The 23295-nt window shown below is 39.0% G+C and overlaps 1 protein-coding gene across 3 annotated transcripts in view; it reads left to right on the top strand.

Annotated features, from left to right (window-relative positions):
• Positions 1-23295, top strand: part of trim66 (tripartite motif containing 66) — a 138883-nt gene that overhangs the window by 95070 nt on the left and 20518 nt on the right. For all 3 annotated transcript variants that reach the window (XM_039748384.1, XM_039748401.1, XM_039748393.1), the window contains exons 10-13: positions 12432-12671; positions 16661-16793; positions 20245-20338; positions 21330-21522. In XM_039748384.1, the coding sequence (XP_039604318.1) occupies positions 12432-12671; positions 16661-16793; positions 20245-20338; positions 21330-21522 (660 nt within the window). The remainder of the gene's footprint in view (positions 1-12431; positions 12672-16660; positions 16794-20244; positions 20339-21329; positions 21523-23295) is intronic.

The following is a 23295-nucleotide window of genomic DNA, read 5'->3' on the forward strand; positions in this document are numbered from 1 at the left end:
GGGACCCAAGTGGCTGGACCAGGCCAAGGGGTCGCCCATGTAACACCTGGCTGCGGCAAATAGAGTGTCATTTCTGGAGGGTAGGACTGGACTGTGTGTCTGCCTGGGGGTTTGCCAACTGGGATCCCGAGCTGTTTTGATGTGTAGTGGGTGCGGCAACGCACTGTACCAGTGCATGCTCCCCAACTTGACTTGACTTGATTCATCCATGTCTAGTTCTGGTGTGGGCTGAAAGAGCAGCAGCTATACTTAATATTATTTTGCTATGTTTTTTTCTGCTGTCTTTGTGTATATGACATGCATTTACAGCAGCAAATTATTAGGGCAGCTTGATTACATATTTTCATTTGTTACTCAGTCATTTATTCTTTCATAGCCTTTTAAATCTCATCTTATACCCCCAATAATTTAAAACACATTGCACTCTCATCATCTCCAGTTTCTCTGAGTTGCTTGCTGGATGAAAGTAGTAGTAGTTCATAATAAAAAAGTATGTTCATTCATTAGTAATAAAAATGTATGTTATCTCCTGCCTCGCAGTTAGGAGACCCGGGTTCTCTTTCTGGGTCCTCCCTGCCTGGAGTTTGCATGTTCTCCCCGTGTCTGCGTGGGTTTCCTCCGGGTACTCAGGTTAGGTGGACTGGTGTCCCTAGTGTGTGCTTGGTGTGTGGATGTGGGTGTGTGGGTCCTGCGGTGGGTTGGCGCCCTGCCTGGGATTGGTTCCTGCCTTGCGCCCTGTGTTGGCTGGGATTTGCTCCAGCAGACCCCCGTGACCCTGTGTTTGGATTCAATGGGTTGGAAAATGGATGGATGGATGTTACCTCCATGTCTGTGCAGGGTATCCTCCCACATCCCAAAGATTAGCAATTTTAAATTCACCCAGTATAATTGTGGACTATTACGGAATTGCTTCCTGTCCAGGATGTATTAACATCTTGTGCTCAAAGTTTCTAGAACACACTTGTAAAGAATGAGGACTTTTTCATAGTCTGTGTGATTCATTCCTGAAATTACTTGACATTTTCTTTTTATTGTTTGGAATTTTAAACATTATTCTGGTGATGCACTTTTGTTTTTTACTTTGGTATGTTTGCTTGTGTCAAACCTTGCCTAGCCATAGCCATATTGATTAGCGTTGTTAAACCTGTTGCTGTCCTCATGTGACATTATGCATTCTGTCATCACAATCTGTCTACAGTATACAAGGAGGTGGCACAAAGCTTCTGGCATTCTTTGCTTGGATCTTATAATTAAAAAGCTTTGGTAGCATAGACACAACTTAATAGCATTAGGCATCTTTAAGTTTGAACTTTTTTGGGCAATATATTATGGTCAGTATACATATTTTGGTCAATATTTGCAGTGCCCTCCACTATTATTGGCTCCCCTTGTAAAAATTAGTAAGAAGGGTTAGAAACAAAAATCACTGCTGTTGTGGCACATGTGTTTTTGTTAAAAATATTTATTTATTGATGAGGGGCTTTTTTTTTTCTTTGAATGAACTTGTTTCAATTAAAAGTCAGATGTTTCCCATTTTTTCAGTGCAAGATGAAGGTTGTTCAGCAAACAGTCATTTTTTTTCTGTATATATCAGTTTTTTTTGTTTGATACATTTTGGTTAATGATTTTTAGTTTGATAGTTGGTTCTTGTGGTTATTTTTGGTTCAGACGTTTTGCCTGCCTGCTGAACAGCCTGCTATATTTTTTTTCTTCATCTCATGACCAAATAAATCTTTTTCTATGGCATACTGTCCTGCTTCACGGTGTCCATAAGTTCCTCAGATCCCTAAAACTAGTTTAGATTCAGGAATACTAATCAGATTTTTTAAAAATACTTTCTCTAATATATGGAGGAGCAAGGCAAAAGATAAAACCCAGCAACACTGGCACAAGGCAGGAAACATATCAGTTTTAAATAATAGTGTAATATTTATGTCTAAAATTAATATTGTACAGAGTATGCATTTTTTATCCAGCTCATGAATCTAAAAGCTACACATTTTCTACGCATTAATATTCATTTTAAAGGTTTAGGAGTTTTGCTTGTGCTTAATTTTACTAAGATTGTGTGCTCAAGTGTAATGTCCGACATGATATCTTTACTGTTTAAGTGAAGACGATTTTTAAAATATAATTTGACTACTGATGATGTATTTCTGATTGTATTTGCAACAAATAAAAATATTTCTTGCACATAGCATCCAAAATGAACACTCTCCCAGGATGCTTTACAAATTTAAATCAATAGTGCAGTAATGTTCTCTTTTTCTGCATTTGTAATGCTGGCTGCTTTAACAATCCACACCAAGACACAACCCATCCATCAGAAGCAGGGACTGAACCCAGGGTCTTGTTGTTTTCATGCCTTAATTTGTATGATGGGATGCTTCTCTGGCACTTATGAAATCAAACATAGTTAAGCAAAAATAAAATGTAAATAATACAGTAAGTAGGTTCTAAGACTGGGGTCACAGGGAAGTAGAATAGTAACCGTTTTATATACATCCTTCTTCAAAGATGTCCACTAGTCTAAAACATTATTCAGACGCTTCTCATATATCTGCTTATAGAAAGCCTCTAAAGAATTTTGTTGAAGATGCTCTGTGAGCCTCCTTGCCTCCTTTAAGGCCACATTGACGTTTTCATTTCTTGCAAAATGGCAACAAGGTGAGGACACAAAAAAAGGCCACAGACTGATTTGTCTGGAGAGTTTAGTAGATGTGGCTGTTCCAAAATCCCATGATTTTCCTCTTCCTGCTGGGCATGCACAGAGAGTATGTACTTTGTATTTTCATGTCATACAGAATCAGCTGATGTCTGGCAAACACAACACTGTGACTAAGTGCTTGGTCACAGAGCAACTGCTGCGAGTGTTTCAGCTGCTGATGTACTGAGAAACTGAAAAAAGTCAAGATGCATGCTGCTCAAACATCTTTCTTTCAGCATTACTAAAACATCTCTTCCCAAGCGTAAAGTACTAAAACTTTGGCAATGCACATAGTGCAGATAAACCATGACATGTTAAACACATGGGCCAATAGCAGTATCACAAGATGGCCAGTTTTAGAACTTACATTTACTAAATACGAACGAGTCATGTGATTAATCAACATCACGAGGCAGTTTAACATTTAATATAATAATTCTGTCAAGATGCCACAGTATAATTATTATTACACCAGAGAAAACTGTGCTGCGTGTTAAATGACATGACAACTGGATATGCCTGCCATAGGATGTTGCAGTAATCGGGTCTTAGATTACATCCCAGTGGGGGTTATTGACCTACATCATTCAGTCAAGATATACTATTTAAAGCTCAAGGTTTTTTAAAATGGTAAACTGTAGCTGCAGCACTTTCTGAAGATGTCATATTTTGGCTATATTTAATCTAGATATAAAGAAAAAAAAGGAAGAGCTAGATATTAAAGAATAAAAAATGTTAATTATATCAGTGCATGGTACTGAAGTAGACATCCATCCATCCATCCATTAGTAAACCTTCTTAATCTAGTTCAGGGTCACATGGGGAGAAGACTGTTCTTTACCTTTGGACGCAGCCCGGCCTTGGACAGGGTGTCAGTCCATTGTAGGGCTCTCACCCACACAGGAACATTTAGAACACAGCCACACACTAACACTCCCCATAAGCGGTGCCCAAGTTAAAAATCAAACCCGAGTTTCTGGAACTGTGAGATGGCACTGCTGAGCACTGCGTCACCCTGCTACTCACAGTTAAAATACAACTAATGAAGCTGGGCTTAGCTTTTGGAGTGGAGTAAAGCTCAAACTGTTCTATGTACAGTGCCCACCACTATTATTGGCACCCCTCATAAAAATGTTAATTTTAAAAATTTTGATTTGTTGATCAGGGCTTTGTTTTTCTTTGAATTTGTTTCAATTAAAAGTCTGATGTTTCTCATTTTTATCCCTTTTTACAAGGGGTGCCAATAATAGTGGAGGGCACTATAGTTGGCTTGTGAACAGTTTGTAACAACAGTTCTGTCAGCGGTTGACTAGTAACAACTTGTAAACTTGTCACATCATAAATTAAAGGATGTATGAAGCAGAAAGTTAATTTTATACATAGTACAGTGTCACAACAACCCCATCATTGCGCCAGTGTGATGACTGATACCTTATAAAATGGAGAAACCTTTCAGCTTTTCCTTTTCTGTTGCTGTGTAAGGTATCTAGGACCTACTTGTTCAAACAGCTAAAAGACAACTTTCATCGGGTTTTACTTTTTATGTTTTTAAGATTCCCTTTTTGAAAAGAATAAAGGGCAGGCAACTGTAAATTTTACATAATATCTTGGGCATACTGTATAATAACATTAGGCTTACTCTTTAATCCAAAGTGATTTACAGGTTCAGGATATATTACGGTTATTTGCACATATTTTTTTACAGTTAGAACGCGGACATATTCATCAGGATGACAGAATGAGCCCTTGGCACGTAGGAATTTAACTGGGCTTTACAGTCACTGCACCAGTCTGTTACACTTTACATTGTAAAGACCCTGGGACTCTCCTTACTCTGTTGTGTGCGTGTCGTGTATAGTGTGTGTGGCTGCACAAAAATACAAACGTTAGTGTAGAGTATAGAGTTAAAATGAAAAAAATCAACACATAAAGGAGACTAGATTCCTTATAGGTATTTCACAAAATCTGATGTTACATGCTGGGCTCCGTTTATGAAAGTAAAAACACTCATGCTCCATACACCAAGGGGCACACACTTCTTATAGTCCACAGTATATACTTTGTGACCTGTAGGGGGTGTGACTGAGCCCCAAACACACAAACACCAACCCTGAGTTCAAATAAATATTTTATTATTATCAAATACCTCTACAGGCTTCTCCTAATGGCTGCACAAACAGAATTACTTACAATATTCTCCTTCATTCTTGCTGTCTTTCCTCTCCTTCCACTCCTCCAGGTGAGTTTCGTCCTTTGCCTCCCAAGTCTGACTCCCTGAGGTAAAGCATCAGAGCCCTTTTATACCAAACCCAGGAGTACGTCTGGTGTTACAGCACTAGCCATTAGAAGCACCTCCAGGTCAGGCGTAAGTTCCTTAAGGTAGGGACAGTGTGGCCCTGCAGCTTCTCCTAATGGCACCCATGGAACCTAATAGGATGGTCTAATGAGACTGCAAATACCTCCCTGCCCTGCGAGTATCCATGCAGCGCAATAACCCAGGGAAGCTACCACCTTCTGTATTGGTGGAGCAACTAGTCCACGTGAATGGTTTCCCCTGGGCTCCAGGATGGATGAAATGCCTTGAACCACCCTGGCCAGGCTGCCAGTCCTTGCTTGCTGTCCATGACAACACAAAGGGGTGCCATTTGTGTTACTGAAGTGGTGTGCATTTCCAGACACCGAGCCAGACACCAATTGAAACAAAAAAGGTCATTGAAGTCTAATAATACTGACTACCCACTAAGGAAAGTGAGGGGCAACGTCTCACCACCCCACCTAAAGCTCCAAATGGACTTTGACCAACACTGAGAGGGGCCCACAGTTTACACAACTAACCTTCATTTCATATTGCAGTTCTTTACAGTGAAAATCATAATGAATAAAGAAGTGCCATACAACTGTTTCCATGTATTTTATGTAATTGGATAATGGGCAGGCTAAGGGATTTGCTGATGGTCACACAACACCTCAGCCACCAATTCATGGACTTTAAGGCCGTAGCCACTAGACTACACTGCCTGCCTGTGATCATGTGAACAGTTAACTTAACTTACAGCCAGAACTCCCTGGCGATATCTGTGAAAACAATTTGACACTTAATGTTTGTAGAGTTTATAATTTTACAATCGGGAAAAGATATAAATATTTACCTCTAAAACATCACGTTTTAACTCCATCTGTCAGTAAAGGTGTAGATTCCAAGCTTTCTACTCATGTGTAATTGCCTCCCATTTCTTATTGCAATTTCAATATAAACATCAAGCAAACGTCCAGATGACGTTTAAACAAAAGTAACCAAAGGAAAGCCAGGCAGATTTATATGCTTATATCCAGGAGACTATAAAAGATAAAGTGTTAATTAAAGCACCCTTTAAAAAGATCCCACTTTATACTTTTGTGCACACTGACTCTAAGCTTCTCCCTCCCACCAGCAGGAAATGCCAGCCATCTGCTCACGTCTAGCTAAGGACCCTCCTTGACCATTCAGCGCAGCACTGAAAAATCTGAAATTGGGCAGACGGGAGAAAAATGACATAAATGAGCAAAGAGTCTAGGCCATATTTTTCTTATTACAAATTGTACACAAGGTGTAACCTTTTGATGGCTGGTAGCGAACCCACTGTAGATGAGGTGACACCCGCACCATAATTGTATTTGTCCAAAGTATTTTTTGGACATTCCACCGAGGCTGAAGATAGTTCAGCGTTACCTGGCCGTTTCATGTGTGATCTCTTTCAGCCTCCCTGTAGCTGTTCCAGTTACAAGGGTGAGGTTTACACTCCTCTGTTTATGGGTTGTGGCAATAGCACATTTTCAATTCTTGTGAGTAGCAGAAGGTATGATTCTTTTCAACCCAAAATGTGGCCAGTCCATTATGCACATGTTTATTATAACTTAGTGCAACAAATCCTGCTTACTTTACTCATTATTTTACCTATAACTAGAAAACCTGTGAGTACTGTACTGTATTCCTTTCCATAAGTTTTACCGTCTCCTGCTCACGTTTTATACTTATAATTTTGGCTCTTTTCAGCTACACATTAGGCTAAGGCCCATCTCAGTATCTTTGGGTTTACAGAACAAACCATTGATGGAACCCCAGCTCATAGTAACATGTGCTCATGCTTGTTCTGCAAGTTGCTGAGACCAGTCCCAGTGGCGTATCTCAAGTTTGTGCCGCTCGGGGCGGGGTGGTGCTTCAGTGTGCCACCCTCCAACATATCTGAATATGTTAACGTATTTAAATAGAAAATTAAAATGACGCATAGAGAAAAATAAAGATACATTTTGTATAGATTTATTCATATATAGGGAAACAGCAATCATTTTTCACATATAATCGATCTCTCTATTATAAAAAGAAATCCTGAAAAGCAAAAGCAAGGCAACGATACGTGATCTTCTCGGAAGTTCTCGAAAGACATTTAAAAGACCCATGAGACAAAAGAGACATGCCATGGAGCATCTCGCGGGGACCGTAAACATGAGACTTGGTGCCAAAAGACTGTCCCTGGGCCATCTCGCGGGGACGTGGAACATGAGATTCTTGCAAGACACGCCCTACTTACAACTGATATTATAAGAGCACATCCATCAAAAAACAGTCAGTCGTGTAAAAGCATGTAGTGCACACAGATCCTTTGCTCTCAACACATATAAAGCGTATAAGGACAATACGGAGAATAGACACCCAAAGACGCTGGAGAGAAAAAAAGGCAGATAACAGATTATGAAACCAGTAAAATTCGAAAGTATTGCAGCGTCCCAGCCAGGTTGCGGCCTTTTTGGTTTTAAGTCGCTGTTCGGTCTGATTGAAGGAGGGTGGAGTACAGCATGGAAGAGTGATAGGGGGGTATTGATTGATGCGGTAAGGGGCGAGACGCGGGGATTGGAGAGGGTGCCAGAAAGTTGTGTTTGGGGTTACGAAGTCAGCGATTGTTCAAGTAAAACTTTTGTGACACTGTATCATGTCAGTCGCTACAGTATCAAAGAAAAGATAGAAAAATGATCGCATTACCGCAAAACAAAAGGTGATTAATCATCAGAACCAGGTGTAATTGAAAAAAGAGCAGGACAAATTGAGATCAGAAATAAAAGGCAAAGAGTAGACAACAAAGTCTTTTCCCATTTGCATCATTCTTATGCACAAAACGTGGATTTACACAATAATAGACCATATGCTGTGAGAATCTGTGGTCCCGCAACAGTTAAAGCAATGACAACTTGAATTTCAAAGAATACACAATTCGGTCAGGTGTATATTTATGATCACGGAGAAGCGATGCAAATTTTAACAGGCAAAAAGAAAGGTAATGTATATATTCCGTGAATAACATTACACACCAAAGGAGATCATGATATGCCATTCCTATTAAAACGTTTACAGTTTACTGTGAGAATATCTTTTGCTATGACAATCAATAAATCACAGGGACAAACTTTAGAAAAAGTCAGATTATTTATTAGAGAAACAGAAACGATATTCACTCACGGGCAGTTATACGTTGCGTTGTCACAATGTGTCTCCAAAAAAAATGGTTTTTAATGAAGCTTTAAAGTAAAAGTGCAAATAATGAAATTGAAACAATTCCAAAGAAAAAAAAAATTAAGATTGTATATCAGATTAACCAAACACAGGGGTTGGCGAGCGAAGCGAGCATAGGGCGAAGCCCCCTAGCATATATAAAAGTCATTGTGTGTATGTATGTTCCAGCATCACGTCCGAACGGCTAGAGCAATTTTCATGAAACTTGGTACACATGTTCCTCATTGGTCGAGTAAAAATACTGTAGGTTGAAATCAGACGTAACCCAGACGTAACCCACCCCCTTCTGGGTAGGGTGAGGGGTGATCTTGCAGTCTTGTATGCATGTTATCATCCACTCGGAACAACCACCACGACTGCCAGCATTCTTTACATTTGAGTGCCACCGCGCCCCTATTGCTTTTCAAATTAAATAGAGTTCTACGTGTCGAAGTGTGTGCGTCTGTCTGGCCCAGAAGTGAGACGTAGAGTCAGGGTGAGGGTTCCAGCTCCGAGGATACGCAAGCGAGGCCAGTACACCGGAAAAAGTAAACCTCCTAAGAAAGACAGTCACTTAGCTGCTAATGCACAAACGATGCAAGCACTTTGGCAACATGATTCCTTCTAGCAGAGAGATGCCCAGAGTAGTTCTGACGATTTAAATACTTTCTAGGATCCCGTGATGTCACAATTAGTATATACCAGGCGACTGGCAGCATTCTTTATTTTTGAGCAGCACTGCGCCCCTGTTGCTTTTCAAATTAGATAGAGTTGGCCGGTTCCGAGCGTCAACTAGATGATAACATACATACAAGACCACAAGACAAGGACATTAGTGAGTCTTTGTTTCTTAATTTATTTTTATTTTTACCATTGTGTTTTTTTATATTATGTTTTTCTCAAACAATTAAAAAAAACACGAGGGCGAACTGGAGGTGACTGCCAGCATTCTTTATGTTTGAGCACCACCGCGCCCCTGTTGCTTTTCAAATTAAATACAGTTGGCCGGTTCAGCTGGATAATAGCATACATATAGCACCGCAAGACAAGCACATTAGTGAGTCTTTATCCATCCATCCATTATCCTACTCACTACATACTAACTACAGGGTAACAGGGGTCTGCTGGAGCCAATCCCAGTCAACACAGGGCGCAAGGCAGGAAACAAACCCCAGGCAGGGCGCCAGCCCACTGCAGAAAACCCACACAGGCAAGGGGAGAACATGCAAACTCCACGCAGGGAGTTTTTATTTTTATTTTTAAAGTTGTGTTTTTTTTTAATTATACAGTATTTTTCTCAAACAATTAAAAAAAACTTTATTTTCCTTCCGGGCAATGCTGAATATTTCAGCTAGTTATTTATAAGCATCAACTAGACAAGAATATACGTAGTATAGATGCACTGATAAGCCGTGTTCTGATTATTAGTTTAATATAATTACGCTGTGAAAACCAGAACCAGTGTAGTGTACAAGTGATAGGTGGGGATGTTTTCTGCGCAGAGCAAGAACACATTCGGATTGATAACGAAATGAAATTATAAATTGTAAATTAGTTGTTTATCTTCCTGGAAATTATCATTGGTGTAATGTTTATGCGGATTTTTTTTATTGCCTCATAAATTTCAACTGCTGTGTCTGATGCCGTCACAGAAGGACAGTCCGAAAATTATTTTTGAAGCATTTGTGGATAAAAATCAGAGAATTGTACTTTTTTCATGCATGAGTGATATTTTTCCAAACCCTGCTGCTTACACATGAATTGTACTGAGCCTTTTGGCCAATAACACCGCCCCCAAAAATGTGCCACCCGGGTGGACCGGCCCCTAGCTATGCCACTGACTAGGCCAACTTAGAACTTTCGGCTAATCTAGTATGGTTAGTTTTGGATATGGGTGATAAAGGGTGTCTCCTGACAAAACTCATCTAGGCCAAAGGAAAATACTCAGACTAACAAAGACTACTACCTGGCCAAGAACTGAACACAGCTTCCAAGAAATGTGATGCATCAGTGCGAACTGCTGTGTGAGTTCTTCACAGCATCTTTCTCAGCAGACATTGGCAGAGCACTGAACAGATTGTTAGGCTCAGATTACACAATGCCACAATTATACCGACTAAACTCACCATGAAGAACAACTTTGCATACCTGTGCTCAGTTCTGAAAATGCTTCCCAGGGCAGTAAAAAGTGCAGGTGTGGTCACTAATCTATCTATCTATCTATCTATCTATCTATCTATCTATCTATCTATCTATCTATCTATCTATCTATCTAAATAAAGTTCCCCAAGGGAAAAACTTTTAGAGTAAAAAACATAGCTTATTGTCTTCCTCTGTACAAATGGAGAATCTGTGCAAGATTCTGGCAGAGATACTGGAGGTTCAGTGATGTGGATTTGCTTACCAGACAAACACACAAACATACATTCAGCTTAATATAGTAGATGGATGTTTTATATATTACGATGGATGCAAGTTTTTTCAGTTTTAACTAGTGATATGCATTTATTTCAATTGCTTCTTTATCAACTCACTAACACTTTCATATTGCTGTCTTACAAAGAATTACAATAATGTATTTAGTTTGGACTACATAATAGAAAGAGTGAGCAAAACTAACCACATTTTTCACTAAGGTCTCAAGGGAAAATTCAGCAACACCAGTCCATATTCAATGTCCAGCTCTGCTATTTATTCTACTCCTTTCAAAATGAATCCAACCCTAAGATTTGCAGTAAACACGCATGTGGCATTTCCTCCTCTTGCTTGAAGCAAAACACTGGCAAAGTGATGTTACAATTACATCATATGCAGTTTAGAGCACAGCACAGTCTCGTGTGAGTTTTAAGAGAACAAAGTGGTCACTAAGCAGTCGCTCTTTTTACACTTGCTATGTATGTAAATAGCTTTCCATTTTCTGAATGTGCATAGTCCACGAAAGGGTCACAGAGATCTGAGGCATGTCCGAGGAGTATTAAATGAGAAGGGCAAGAGCCGGTCCATCTTGGAGCATACTCACCAACACATTCACTCAGGGTCAATTTAGCATTTCTAAAAAACCCAGCAGGCATTTTATCAGGATGTGGGCATAAGGTGAATGTTCAGAACCCACACAGTCAGTGAGGTCAGGATGTGGGCATAAGGTGAATGTGTCAATTCCTCATAGACACTGCAGTTATGCAGGGCTGGACCCAGAACTGCCAAATGGTCATTCAGTAGTGCTCACCACTTGACCATCATATAGTTCTTCAGAACATCATGGCCATTGTGTTTTTTTAGTATGCCATGCAACACATTAAAGTAATTAATACATACAAAGGCCTTCAACTGTAATGTTTGTAACACTTTTGATTGTGCACTTGTACTGTAAAAATATAAAAATAGATTTTCCATGTCAGTAAAACAAAGCTAAATAAGAGATTTCAGCAAGATAGTTTAACTAGTCAGGATGAACAGGAGATATCACAATACAAATTGTTTTATATTTTAATTACTGTGATTTCATGCATACTTAGTAAGGCTGCTAATGATGGAAAAACACGGAATTGCAGCTCCATATTTATTTAACCTCACATTAATAAGTTGCCCAGGGAATAACTGAGCCCGTTGTTAGATTTCATTTCTCAGAGCACATCTTCTGCGATTACATCAAACTAGTGCTTTTCTGCTTTCTGTGAAAGGTGGATGGCGGTTGTACGGTTTGAGCTTTTAGCCTTGTTCAAACTTGGAAGAATCTGGAGGACTCCAAATTGGACAAATTTTATAGGTATGATTTAAAATACAATTCATTGCATTAAAGCTTTAAACTGCAATAAGGAGAAACATACCACACAGCAGAATCCAGGTATTTATTTTCCTTTAGCTTTCTATTGTGGGTCTACTGGTTGTATAAACATTCTGTTTTAATGCTAAAGTAAAACCCAGTTAATGGTTTAGATGACTATTGTGGTGAATCTACAAGTTCTTTACAGTGTGTGGAAGGGAGGTTAGGGTTACACACTGAATACAAAAAGACTCATTTGGTGCTGTAATACTGTTTCATTATGATCTTCATTTTTAACCCTGCCAGTTCATTTACATTTTCTTTTTTTAGGTACAAAATCATTACCAAGCAACGACTCAGTATTGCTGACCCACTTAAAATCTGCTGCTTTGATTATGTGTAAGAAATAATAGTTAATTGTCTGAACTCTCTTGCAGGATTCTGCTTTAAAGGTCGCCTCACCAATAACATCTGCGACAACCAGCGAGGCTATTACCAGCTCACTGAAAATAACTGACCCAATACTTCAGGAAAATACTCCATCTAAAGAAAGCCAGGCTGAAACCATAGTTTCTGTCTCCAAGTCTGCGGCAAGAGCGTCCCCTAAAGACCCACACACTGGGGCCACTGATAACATAGCAACAGATTGCACAGACCAAGGCATCATGAAGTGCAAGGTAAGATCAAGCACTACCTAGAGACCGGGCGACACAAACATTATATGCTGCATAGTGTGTTTCAGTATTCATATACAGTATAGTACATACTGCGTGTATTGTGAACTAGAAGTGCTACGTCTCAGTACCTTAATAGAAATTAAACTGCAGGCTCTAAACCATGTGAAACTTTTACTTTATTTGTGGAAAAATCTGTCCTGAATTGTTTTTAATTGTTCAATAATTTAAGAGATATCCTATTTTTCTTTATTTATCTCTTTAAAATGTTCATCATAATCGGTTATGTCAATTGAAATAAATTTAGTTCAGTTCAAGTTAATTTAAATCTTCACTGAAACTGTTCTCTGAAAATAAGCTTGGACAACACATTAAAGACAACTAGTCCAGTATTGAAATATATCTTGTACAACATAATTTCCAATTAATTAAATATAAAATTGGTATAAGATTATGACAAGATTGTTTATACCCCTGTATTACTATTACATCCATCCATTTTCTAACCCGCTGAATCCGAATACAGGGTCACGGGGGTCTGCTGGAGCCAATCCCAGCCAACACAGGGCACAAGGCAGGAACTATTACATATATACTATTACATATACCGTGGATTAGGCTCTGCTTGAATAGCCTGAAAAAGGTCTGTGGGTAATTAGACTGGCATCGTGACAGAACAATTCAGAGAAGGAAAAAATCTGTTAATATGTATCTTGAAACATAAAGTTTAAAGAAGATAAAAAGCCCACCTTGTTATGATGATGTGAAAATGTTAGATGTTAGTTTTTTGCCAGCGTGTGTGTTATACACATATTTTGCTAGAGTCATCCTTCATTTCATAGCATTTAGATGTAAAAGCTGGCTCATGGTCCCTGAACGTGGAGGAGGACTGCTGTCTTGCACGCTATGTTGCACCTGCTGTATAAGCTGGCCACAAAATGTTTTGTTGTATGTGCCACAAGAAAATTGTACTTTTGTGGCTGACTAAAATTCAAACCATGCATAGATCTTGCAGAGGCAAGTAGTATGCATTATGAATATTTATTTCATGGGCATCGTAAAAGCGTCAGTGTTCAGGTTAACTGGCTTCTCGTACCTTATGCACAATACTTCTGGGATAAGCTCCCGTCCCTGAAGCCCTGAATTGTATTTAGTGGGTTCAAAAAGTAGATCGATGGATATTTCATATGCTGATGAATTCCAGTGAGAAATTAGCTTTACCAAGAATTAAAAAAATTAAGGTCAAGTGAGGGGCTGTACTAGAAACCTGGGTGCTCCTAATCTTATTAAGCACAATTGATGTTCTGTAAATGGATTTATGGTTGGGTGCAGTATTTGCTTTTCTTAAAGTGTATCCAGCCATCCATTTCCTGAATATACATAATCCTATTACACCTGTCCACAACAAACCTGAACTTAACCGTGAGGATTTTAAAAACCATCGACCTGTTTCAAATATTCCCTTTCTTAGTAAAATGTTAGAATGTGCTCTTGCAGGCCCTTTGAAAGATCATCTTGCCTCTAATGACTTGTTTGAGGAACTTCAGTCTGGCTTTGGGGCCAGTCACAGTACAGAGACAGCACTTGTCAGGGTGACTAATGATCTCCTAATATCAGCAGTTTGTGGTCTTTTAACATTAATGACCTTTTTGGACCTCACTGCTGCTTTTGATATGGTATATAATGACATTCTTTTGTTTAGACTTGAGATTGTGTTAAATATTGCTGGAAATGCTCTTGCTTGGTTTAAATCGTACCTTAAGGACCAACGGCAATTTGTTACCGTCAGTACTTTTAGGTCTGACCATCCTATTTGTTTCAGGGTGTCCCTCAGGGATCAGTTCTTGGCCTTGTGTTTACTCTTGGTGCCATTATTAGACGGCATGGTTTACGGTTTCATTGTTATGCTGATAAAACACAGATTTATCTACACACTGGAATTATGCAAACATTATCTCCTCCTGCATTGGTTACCTGTTTGGCTGACATAAAACACTGGTTGTCTGAAAACTTTCTCTGACTGAGAGGTCATAAAATTGAGGCTTTAGTTATTTGCCCTTCAAGGCATTTTAACGAAAATAGATAATGTCTCAGTAAAAATCCTGGGCTTTATTATATCTTTGCCTGCAGGTTGTTGTTATTCGTCATCCCACACTCTTCTTTGATCCACATATTAATGATATTACCAAGGCTGCATTTTTCCACCTTAAGGAGATTTCAAGGCTGCATCCATTCATCTCCAATACTGCAACTGAGATGCTCATTCATGCTTTTGTCACCTCGTGACTTGACTATTGCAATGCAGTGTTGTTTGGTATCCCTGCTCGGAGCCTAAACAAACTACAATATGTACAAAATTCAGCAGCAAGAGTGGTTACACATTTAAAAACTTGGGAACATATTACCCGTACATTTCTAAAATTACATTGGCTACCTGTCCTTTTCTGCATTCAATATAAACTTCTCCTTTTAGATTTTAAGGCCCTTCATGGTCTAGCCCAGGGTTGAGCAATGTCGGTGCTGAAGAGCCACAGTGGCTACAACAACTTCTTAATTAGGAAGCAATCCTTGTCAATCTCAGACCTGATTTAGTTTTCTGGCTTTTGCTCTGCAATGTAAGGTCTTATATCGTAGGATATCCTACAAATGATTTAAAGCCTAAAAAGGATCATTTTCAGTCTGTCACATTTTCTACTAAGTGTTTTATTAAATAGGGTGGCACGGTGGTGCAGTGGTAGCGCTGCTGTCTCACAGTAAGTAGGCCCGGGTTCGCTTCCCGGGTCCTCCCTGTGTGGAGTTTGCATGTTCTCCCTGTGTATGCGTGGGTTTCCTCCAGGCGCTCCGGTTTACTCCCACAGTCCAAAGACATGCAGGTTAGGTACATTGGCAATCCTAAATTGTGTTTGATGTGTGGGCTGGCGCCCTGCCTAGGGTTTCTTCCTGCCTTACGCCCTGTGCTGGCTGGGATTGGCTTCAGCAGACCCCCGTGACCCTGTGTTAGGATATAGCAGTTTGTACAATGACTGACTGACTGTTTTATTAAATCAAACAGTGCATGATGAACACACATACTGTAGATGTAAATGGAAACAAAATGGATGGAGAACTGTTGGCTGCTTTGTCATTTACATCTTATTGCTAATAAGGAGACATTAAAACAGTGAATGCTGCTGTTTAAGATTGAAATAAGCAATTTAGGGTGGGAAACCTTAGTGAGACCACTAAAATGGTGCCTAAAAATTCCACTTAAGCAAATAAGTGCTTCATCAGCAATAATTGACTTCTCATTAAGAAACTGGGATGGAACAAAAACCTGCAGCCATTGCGGCTCTCCCGGACTGACATTGCCCACCCCTGGTCTAGCCCCACCTCACTTGTCTTCTTTATTATATTCATATACTCCATCACGTTCACTTCATTCTTCACTCCTTGCAGTTATCCTTTCCACTGTGCAGATTGCTCCCTATGAGTGACAGGGCTTTTAGGATGTCAGGGCCACAGTCGTGAAATGCCCTGCCTTTGGAGCTCCATACTTGTACCTCACTTTCTGTTTTTAAATCTAAACTTAAAACTGATCTTTTTAACATTGCTTTTTGCGATCTTGTTAATTATGCCTGTACATTGGACTGTTTTATGTTATGTATATTAATGTATAGTGTCCTTGGGTACCTTGAAAGGCATTTTTAAATAAAAATGTATCATTATTATTATTATTGACCCTGTGACTCTAAGGGGAAATTCATGAAGTGGGACCAGCTTATATAACCCAAAAGGTTTTCATTAGGACCAAAGTCTCACTGGAGCAGCATGTATGTAGCAGGAGAAAAGAATACAGTTGGAATAAACATGAAAGAGGGCTCTGTACTGGTGGAGTTTGTGTGCAAGATCTCATAATGAAGAAGATTTTAGCTTGGAAATTAGCCATTTAATTAAGAGACAAAAAAGCATTTAATTCACTATGTGTCTGATCTTTGTTCAATTTTATAAAATAGAAAGAAGATCCGGAAAAAGAAGGCAACTGGGAGTTTGAACAGCCAATAAATTTGTCTCTAAATAAATTGCTCTGCAATTCAGACATCACCACATCCAGTGTTCCTCATCTGGCTTTGCGTAAATCACATTCAGGTAGAGTCAGCAGATTAATTCTACCAAAGCTTATTGCCATCTTGCAAAATTTTGTTATTTTTATAATTAGCAAACATAAGATTTGGGTAACTAAAATGCTGCAGAATGTTTTGTTGTAAATGATAAATTATATTGACATTATTGCTTTTATAACAAACATGTTATTGTAGTATCCTGTATCTTGTTTTGCTGTATCAGTCCATCCATCCATTTTCAGACCTTGTATACTTCATTACTTTGTTAAAAGAAGCTGGAAACTCAGCAGCATTTGACACAAAACAAATCAGTTCTGTACAAGATGCAGTCCTTCATGGAGTATACTTGTACTCATCCCGACACTTATCTTTTTTATTGACACCAACTTAATCATCTTTGGGATTTGGAAAGAAACTGGAAACTGCACCCAATGTGTTTCCCTGTTACTCCCTGTGACCTTAAATTTAAATAAATTGGTCTGTAAATGGATGGATAGTTTGACTACTAGGGGATGCTCAGTGAACCAAGACATAAAGCCTTGAACATATTTTGGTGCCAGAAATGCTGAAGTCTTTAATTTTCGAGGGGTGGCTGTTCTCCCAGTTATGTACTTTGTATAAAAAGAGCTTTGTAAGCCTTTTGATTAGGTGATTAGGTTAAACATCTACTGTTTCTCTAAGCTCTCAGATTGTGGCCATCCTTTTACTTGCAGAGGTGGTCTCAGACTGAACACTTCTATTGTGTTAAAATAGACTAGTGACCCACAAGCAGCAGATTTTCACCCCCAATTATTACCCTTTTGGGCTGGGCTGGCTCTCTGGCAGCCCCCTGTGTATGTCCTATTCAATGCACTTCTTTTGAAATGAGAGCAGAGGTGGCTCTGAAACCTCTAAGTTCTTGACCCTTTCTTAGTGGATTCCCGTGTAGTCCCAGTTTGGGTGGTGCCGTTTTAATACTGGGTCCTCAAGTCTTTGGTTTGTGTTTGTAAGTTGCACAATAGACACTCCTATTTCTGGATTCAATAATAGAAAATTAAGTTAAATAATTTAAGATGTTTTTATTCATCCATCTATTTTTGTGACACGCTTATTTTTTAGAATGCTAAGTTCTTACCATAGCATTTATGATAGATAAAGTTGTTACAACAGTCCAGGCAAATGTATGAGGAGATGGTCTGGGTAGTGTCTCATGGGACAGCGTCTTCGTAACCCGTAGCACTTGCCTTTGAAACCACAGGGTGAATTCCTGCACCTAGGCAATCGTTATACTTTACAAATGGAAAAAACATACTGCACATTTTCAGTAAATACATGTATTTGATTCCTATAGGAGAGGTGCATTTTAAACTGTCTAATGTTTAACTGTTAGGAATACGCCACGGTTGTGCACAAGAGATCAGAGAACATACTGCTTTTTTGCTTCATTTCCCCAGTGTCGCTTGTAGCTCTTGCATACACATACACACTCAAGGGAGAAATGTGGGGAAAAATACACCCTTTGTAAAAAAAAAACACAGAAGAACACCCTCTGCATTCCACATATTACAGGGACATTCTGTTAGTGCTAACTTTTCTCAGTTCACCAATGGCTCCCTAATTTCAGTCTCTTCACCTGCATTGAAATGTTCTTCCACTGAGAAAAACACTGGCAGACACAATTTTATTTACCCAATGTTTCTTTTTAACCCCAGGGGTGTCTCCTGGTGGAGCACCTGTGTGAATGCTGTTAGATAGTAGTCGTCTAGAGTGGTTTCTCAGTTGGGAACGACCTGCTCATTAGCTGATGAAACCTAGAGCTCAACGAACTTCTTACCAGAGTGCAACTTTTGACCGAGGGAGTCGTATGTCATGGTGAAATGCAAAATTTAGATAAGATGCTGGAGATTTTGTCCTTTCTAATAAGTGCGTTAATGTATTTAGTAATGTACTGATTAACATACATCAATACAGTATTAAAGCTCACGACTGTCTCTCTGTTATTAATGTTGTAGAAGCATGGCTACATGCCAGAGAAATATACACCAACTTCCACAAGTTTCAGATTGCTGCTGGTTCAAAGTACAGCAGAAAAAGTATCACCTTTCGGCACTGTGCCTAGGTATAGGGGTGTGTGGTGAGAAAGTTTCAGAAGAACAAGATTGGACATCTTAAGAATGTGTCCCAGTGTTCGCTATCTCTGTATGGCCACATGGGTGCATTTCAGAGACATAATCATATCCTTTACCCATCTTCACTATTCCTGTCAGATGTAGACCTTCCTTTGACTGACAGCAGTTCCCAATCAGTGTCTTGTGAGGAGATGAGTTTGGTCAAGTGGTGCACTGTTGCACCATAGCATAATTGGCCTGCAAATGTTTGTCTATTACTCTATTCTTTGTATTTATTTGTAAAGGCTCGCCTTCTTTCTTCATCTAGCAACATTGGAAATAAAGGCAATTACCTGATGACTGCAGAATCACAGATCCACTTTCTTAGGGAACAAATCCTCTAAATATTAAAGTATAGACCACTCTGTCACTGGAAAGTAGAAGGTGTGTGTTAGAAGGAGGAATCAGGATGAGTGGACGCAGTTGCACTGATTGCAAAGGATCAGCCTAGATCAGAGGTTCTCAAAGTGGGGTGGGAGGACCACCAGTGGTCCCCAAGTGTAATTCGAATGATCTGTAAGCTATTAGTCATCAGAGAAAAGTGAATTTGAAGTCATTCAGTTGCATCAATGGACTTACTTAAGCATTTACTTTTATCAATCAAAAGTAGTAGTGACCCATAACCAATATACTTCCATACTGGAGAGATAGCTCTAAAACTACTACCACAAAGCACACCATCTAACTTTCTTACCAACGCTAACAGCTCTTGATTCAATTCCATGCCTTTTTGCTCTGCTCCTGTTGGCTTGTTGTGGTCGACACTCCTTGCCTCCATCTCTCTCTCTCTCTCTCTCTCTCTCTCACACACATTATTGCTGATTGGCTGTCTGCAATTAACAGCTTTTCATGGCTTAGGTTGTAATGGATCACTGGCTGAAATTTAGGAGTCTGAAACACAAATCCAGGTCTTAGTAAATTTCACAAAAATGCCTTTAAATAAAATAAATTTGGGAAATGTAAAACAAAATTACGCTAACAGGTAACTGTCAGACTCAAGTGGCCCCCTTATGATCTGACTTTTGTCCTCTGTCCAAAACACTTTGGGTACCATTGGCCTAGATGACCTAAAACCACATAGATGAAATTGCTGTGCTTCTCTCAGCTCAAAGTTTAAGTCAGCATGGGCGATCACCATTGGTCTGGTGCAGGAGAGGCAGATGTTCAGGAAAAATCATCTCTGTAATATACAGGTCATACGCGTGTTACTATATGCCAATAATTGTTTCATATCCTGTGTGTATAACATGAGAGACAGAAAAAACTCATTGCTTATTAATCATATTTTTTAGATTAGGGCACTTCATTTTTATTTTCTTTTGCTTAAAGAAGGAAGAAATTATGATTGTGAAAGTAAGAGAAACATTTCAAGGAAAAGTACACCACACAAGAACGATGAGATCATCAACAATGCTGCAGAAAGGTAGGAGACTGGAACGTTTGTGTAAGTGTTTTTTTTTTTTTAATTTATATACAGTATATATATATATATATATATATTTTAACAGATGCTGTTTCATTAATATATTGTTATACAGTAAATAACAGGATTCCTTGATTTATTTTACTTTAAATAATTTAAGACTATGTCAAATCTAAGAACAGTCCAGTAGCCATTACTTATAATACAAAGCAATTCTGAGTGATGCGAGTAATTCTGTACTGAAGCATTACTATCCTGATGGTACCCCAGTCTATTAGGATGATGATGTACCCATACACAAGGTAAAATTGATCAGTGAATGGTTTTTAAGGCATGACAAGAATGTATACCACGTCCATGACGGTCCCTTGTATTTATGGGAAATTCTCGAATGGTTCCTGAGATGGCTATTTTTACGACCATAATAAAAACAGTAAGTGAAGGAATCGAGCTCAGTGATATGATAGGAGCTCATATTATAACTACTGTTTCTCCAGATTATAAGGAACCAGCTGAGGTAATTTGGTCATGTAGTTACCATACTCTCCAGTGTCCCCACACAGTGGGAGAAGATGGCAGGGCACCCACTGGACATGCTGGGAAGTATTTATCTGTGGAATATCCTGGTGTGTCCCTGTGTAGCTGAATTCCCCTGAAGGAACTATAAAAATTGCTAAGGAAGAAACAGCCTGATCTGTTCAGCTTAGCATATGGCCAATTTTATCCTCACCAGGGTAATGGAGTAAAAGGGAAGTGAATTGTGCCTCATGTCTTGAATACATTTCAAGTGTTTATTTCAAGATCACTGAAGGCGTTCTGGTAGCTTGTGGTGGCTCACCTCTCTTTTACAACAAGTTAATACTTTAGGTGTTTAATTTTGTTACCTTCACTGCTAATTAATGTAAAGTGGCAGCTCAGTATGTTCTACGGTCTATACCATTTTTTGGCTTATGCGTATTTTATGGTTATCATGGTTGTTTTTTGATTTCAGAAATCACAAGGAAAATGCCTTGGTGCCGTATGTAAGGCTGGAACGTTTGAACATCTGTCCACTGCCAGGTCAAGTACCAATATTCAAGCTTCACCCCGAAGCAAATCAAAAAGATGGCAGCATCCACATTCTGATTGAACTGAACAAAGAGAACACAATAGAAACATCGGAGGAGTGGATAATAGAGAAAAAGGTTTATTTGATTCTTCTTAATAATTAATCTATTCAGTAGTGAATTAATGAGACTGTTTTAGTTTGAAAAGTAACATTTATTTTTCCCAGAAAATTATTTTTTAATTGATATTACCTATTTTAGCCCAGATACATCTTTTAACATAAGAGTTTAAGTCAAACTATTTCTTCAAAATGACCAATAAATTAGATGAACTTTTTAAGGTTTTCTTGTCTTGTTATTAACATTTCAAAAATAATGTTAAATTTGTTAGTCTTTAAATTTCAAAGACTGTTAAACAATATATCATAGGACTTTTTAAAGACATTATAAACAGCATTAGTTTCTGTTTTACTCTGAGAACATTAAATTCTGACTTTTCTCCACCAGAAAAAAAACTTTTTAAAACAAACTTTAAAAGTGCAAATTCTCTAGATGCATACGTTTGGTATTTGTGAAGTTAAAGTTATTTTTTCACAGTAGTTGTATACCGTTTAATTGCACAGCACACTTGTTTTATTGACTGCATTTGTATTTAATAATTTAATACAACTCTGCATCTTCTGGAGTTGCTTACAATGAATGCTAACAGCACACCAGCTTTAAAAAGCTTTAAGTCTTACGAAATACGTGCAATTTGAAGCGGCAACCTCCCATTTTGTCAAACATACCGTTATACACTCTTATATATGTTTTAGAAGTATATTTATCATAGCAAGGTTACATTTGAAAATAAAAAAATATGCTTTTCACTGATTTCTTTGAGGGAAAAATCACTGTTCTCTTCTCTCTCTGTATATGTGAAACTCGTAGACAAGGAAGCAATCTGTGGTAGGAAGTCTTTGGTGATTCAAAAATAAAATGTGCCTGTAGCTGTTTAGAAATAGCTAATATCCATCTGGTTTACGATAAATAGTGCACAAATATACGTATACCCATGATGTGAGAACATGAGCTAATAATTCAAAACAAGAAAAAAGTTGAGTATTATTCTTGATTTTTTTAAAAAATAGAAGACTTAAAGCATCTAAATGTACTCTGGAATTATCCGCTGCATCTTTGTATTCAACATAAAATACAAAGATATTTATAGTACATGGCGACGAAGATGTATCCTCCTGACGTTGCTGGATTTCACGTCCGGCCTGTGCACTGGCACTGTGAATGCTGTGCAGAGTGGAGGCAGAACCTCTGCGTTTTTCACCAGTTGATTCTGGGGTTAGTTTTTGCTCCTACTCTGTTCAATGCTTTCATGGACTAGGGTCTGGCCAGGGTCGTGGGGTCTAGATACTGTGGGGCATCTGTTGGTGAAGAAAGATTTGCTGATCTTGACTTTGCTGATGATGCTGTGATCTTTGCAGAATCAATGGAGGCTCTGATAGGGGCTCTCGAGAGACTGAGCAAGGAGTCTGAGTGTCTGAGCTTGTGAGTGTCCTGGATAAAAACCAATATCCAGGCCTTTAATGAGCTCTTGGGCACAGCCATCAGCAATGTGTCTGTCTGCGGAGAGAGTGTCGACCTTGTTGAGAGGTTTACTAACTTCGGCAGTGACATTCATGTCTCTTGTGACTGTTCCTACGAAGTCAGAAGACAGATTGAGAGAGCATGGGGGGGTCATGAGGTCACTGGAAAGCGATGTGCTGCTCTCAATTTCTCTGCAAAAGGACGAAGATCCAAGTCTGGTGCTTCCTGTTTTGCTATATGGCTGCGAGACATGGACACTGTCCAGTGACTTGTGATGAAGACTGGACTCCTTTGGTACTGTGTCTCTTCAGAGAATCCTTGGTACCGCTG

This window comes from Polypterus senegalus, chromosome 1, assembly GCF_016835505.1.
Source record: "Polypterus senegalus isolate Bchr_013 chromosome 1, ASM1683550v1, whole genome shotgun sequence".
Taxonomy (NCBI): domain Eukaryota; kingdom Metazoa; phylum Chordata; class Cladistia; order Polypteriformes; family Polypteridae; genus Polypterus; species Polypterus senegalus.